This window comes from Leucopleurus acutus, assembly GCF_964270905.1.
Source record: "Leucopleurus acutus genome assembly, chromosome: 6".
Classification (NCBI taxonomy): domain Eukaryota; kingdom Metazoa; phylum Chordata; class Mammalia; order Artiodactyla; family Delphinidae; genus Leucopleurus; species Leucopleurus acutus.
Window position 1 is genome coordinate 12070234 of NC_139149.1, and position 2798 is coordinate 12073031.

Here is a 2798-nt window from a genome sequence, read left to right on the forward strand (position 1 = left end):
GACTTAACATAAATAAAAAGACCTTATTACTTGGCTTTTCATTCTGTATGTTTGTGAGGTATGTGTGTTTGTGTGTGCATGTTGAAATGCCCAAGGTCACGAGGCCCCTCCACAAGACCACCAGAGTCGAGAGTCAAAGCCAAACGGCAAGGGTCATTTATTGCAGGTTCGAACCTGGACCTCCCCGCACTCGTTGCCGGTGACGCTAAGAGGTTCTGGCGGAGTTTAGTACAGCTCTTTTATAGACCGGTACAAACATAGTCGCCGATTGGTTGACTTTTAAAGAGACACTAGTCGCCGATTGGTTGACTTTTAAACAGAGACACTAGTCGCCGATTGGTTGACTTTTAAACAGAGACACTAGTCGCCGTCTGATTGGTTGGACGGTTGCGGGGGGGGGGGGGGGGGTCAGCAAGCGTAATTACAGAAGCGAGAGCGGCTGGTTAAGTTTCGGTTTCCTGAGGTTTTGTTTCTCAATTGGAAATACTTAAGGCGGGGCCATGGTCGCAAAAAGAAATAGTGCAAACAGGAGGACTGATGCAACCCTAGCAGTGCTGCGGCCTCCACCAGCCCAACGGCAGGGTGGTGGGAGGCTGTGCGCCCAACTTCAGGCGGCGCTCCCAAATGTGGCAAGCCCAGCGCCGCGCCCTGGAATGGTCCTTTTTCGGCCCTTCTCCTCCGGAAAGAACAGAAAAGAAACTCCAGGAAAAGCACAAATTGAATGCAGGGCGTCAACTCAGTCCTATTCCCACCAAAGTAGAACATAGCCCCCTCATTCCCCCCTTTCTCATGAACCAGAGGAGCCAATCTTGGGTCCTCAAGGCTCAGTTTCTTCAATTTCTGAGGCCTCGCAGGGCTGATATTGTGTTCTTAATATCATTAGCTGGACTGTATTTATTCTTTCGCGAACAAAATTCATGACTTTACTGAGTATACAGGGGCCTATAGTGAGGAGGAGAAGGAGGCATAGTAGAGGGCCCAGGATGGGGAGGAGGAAGGGGAGCATCCCATGAAATCCTGACCAAAGGGGATTATCCGCTAATTCTTGCCGGCGGCGAGCTAGGTCTTCCGGGAGCTGGTGGATCTTGTTTCTTACAATGCCTGATTTATTTGCATAGAAACAACATTTTTCTTTTAGGGCGAGGCATATCCCACCCTGTTCAGCTGTCAGCAAGTCTAAGCCCCTCCTATTCTGTAGGACCACCTCGGCCAGCGAATCTAATTGGTCCTGTAAGTCCTGAATGGTCCCAGAGAGAGTTTCTACATCTTCTATTAATTGCCTAGACAGCTGACTATAGGGGTGAAGGGAGACCCCAAGACCTGTACTCCCTGTGGCCACAGCTCCTGTAATTCTTAATCCTACCAGGAGGGGTATGACTGTAATGGTTCGTTTGGTTCTCCCTGCCCAGAGGTCAAAGCTGGGAATGGGCAATGGGGTGTCTCCCGAGATCAGGTCTACATTGGGGAGGAGGGTGGCTAGGGTGCAGACCCCTGTCCAATTCGGGGGTAAATAGGTGTATGCTAGGTTATTGCCACAGACAAAGACAGTGGTATTAGGACTACAGAGGGAGGAGTTCACGGGGATATATTGACTACATCCAGTGGATGAAAGGATTCCCAAGTCAATACTGGCGTTAGAGAGGGAATCGTTCTTGACAAAGCATGAGGTATTAAAGGTGGTTGAAAATTTTGAAAATTGTATGGGGAACGGCTCGGGGAGTGAAGTAGGGTTACATCGTTCGCTGATATTTAAATTGGCGAAGGTGGGGATGGCTATAGGGCGGGGCGGTCCTTGAGGAAGGCAGAGCCAGCAATCCTGTGCTAAGTTGGGGTTGGTGGTATTCAAAAGCGCAAAAGTAGCTTCTAGTATGGACATGGTCTGGGAGTCCAATTCAGAGGGATCAACCTTAGGGAGAATTAGGGGGTGGTAGCTGAGCTGTGGGTACAGATGCCGATAGACCTCTTCTATTTGTCTTCGGGTTTCTATCTGGCGCACTGTGTCCTGGGGCCCCCCACCGTCTGACATATGTGTGGGGGCCCTGGTATTCCAGCATACCGGGGTCCCGGGGGTGCCAGTGCATCCAGCCTGAAGGTATTTATTATCATCACTAATGGTGGGGCTTTTATTTTTCTGTAGTATGGCTGTGAAATAAGTCTTGTTATTGGCCCCTATACATTGCTGGTAAGAGGAATAGCACATGCTATGCATTGATTCCTGGAAGGTAGAACAGGGGCAAGTGGCTCGAGGGGGGAGTGGCTTAGGCTTATGGTAGCATTGTCAGTTTTGAGAGGCCCCGGTAACCCTATATTCCTGAACAAGATACGCAGTTATGACCCCGCAGTCCTGCATATGAGTATACCCTCGGGGAACGATAGGAGTCTCCATAGTACCTCCCCTGCACTCGCACGGTGCACCATATAGTAGTTGTATTAAAGTATTCTTATTGGGGGGAGGGCCGAATCCTCCCCTCGTGGCCCGAGGGTTGAGGGTTAGGACTATCATTAGGGCTATCAGCAGTACCTTGGTCATCATGGGGGAGGGTATGGCGCAAAGTCAGTTTGAGGGGATTGTTCTTACTCCGGTCAACAGTCCAGGTGACGTCAGCTTTAGTGGACTTGATGAGGTCAGAAAATGGGTCCACCGGCTTGACGTGTGTGTAATGGATCCAGGCAGCTATGCTGTCCACCTTGATGGCTGTCGGCGTTGTCAGGATGATCTGGTAAGGTCCTTTCCACCTGGGTTCTAGGGTCTCTTGTCGATGGCGTTTGACAAGGACCCAGTCACCTGGCCGGAGCTG

At 50.5% G+C, this 2798-nt stretch overlaps 1 protein-coding gene across 1 annotated transcript; it reads right to left on the bottom strand.

The window, feature by feature from the left end:
* Nucleotides 1-817: 817 nt before the first annotated feature.
* Nucleotides 818-2200, bottom strand: LOC309962984 (syncytin-1-like; the record flags this gene model as incomplete). Its single annotated transcript, XM_082841080.1, has 1 exon — nt 818-2200. The coding sequence occupies one exon, from the start codon at nt 2198-2200 to the stop codon at nt 818-820; it is 1383 nt and encodes a 460-aa protein (XP_082697206.1).
* Nucleotides 2201-2798: the final 598 nt, after the last annotated feature.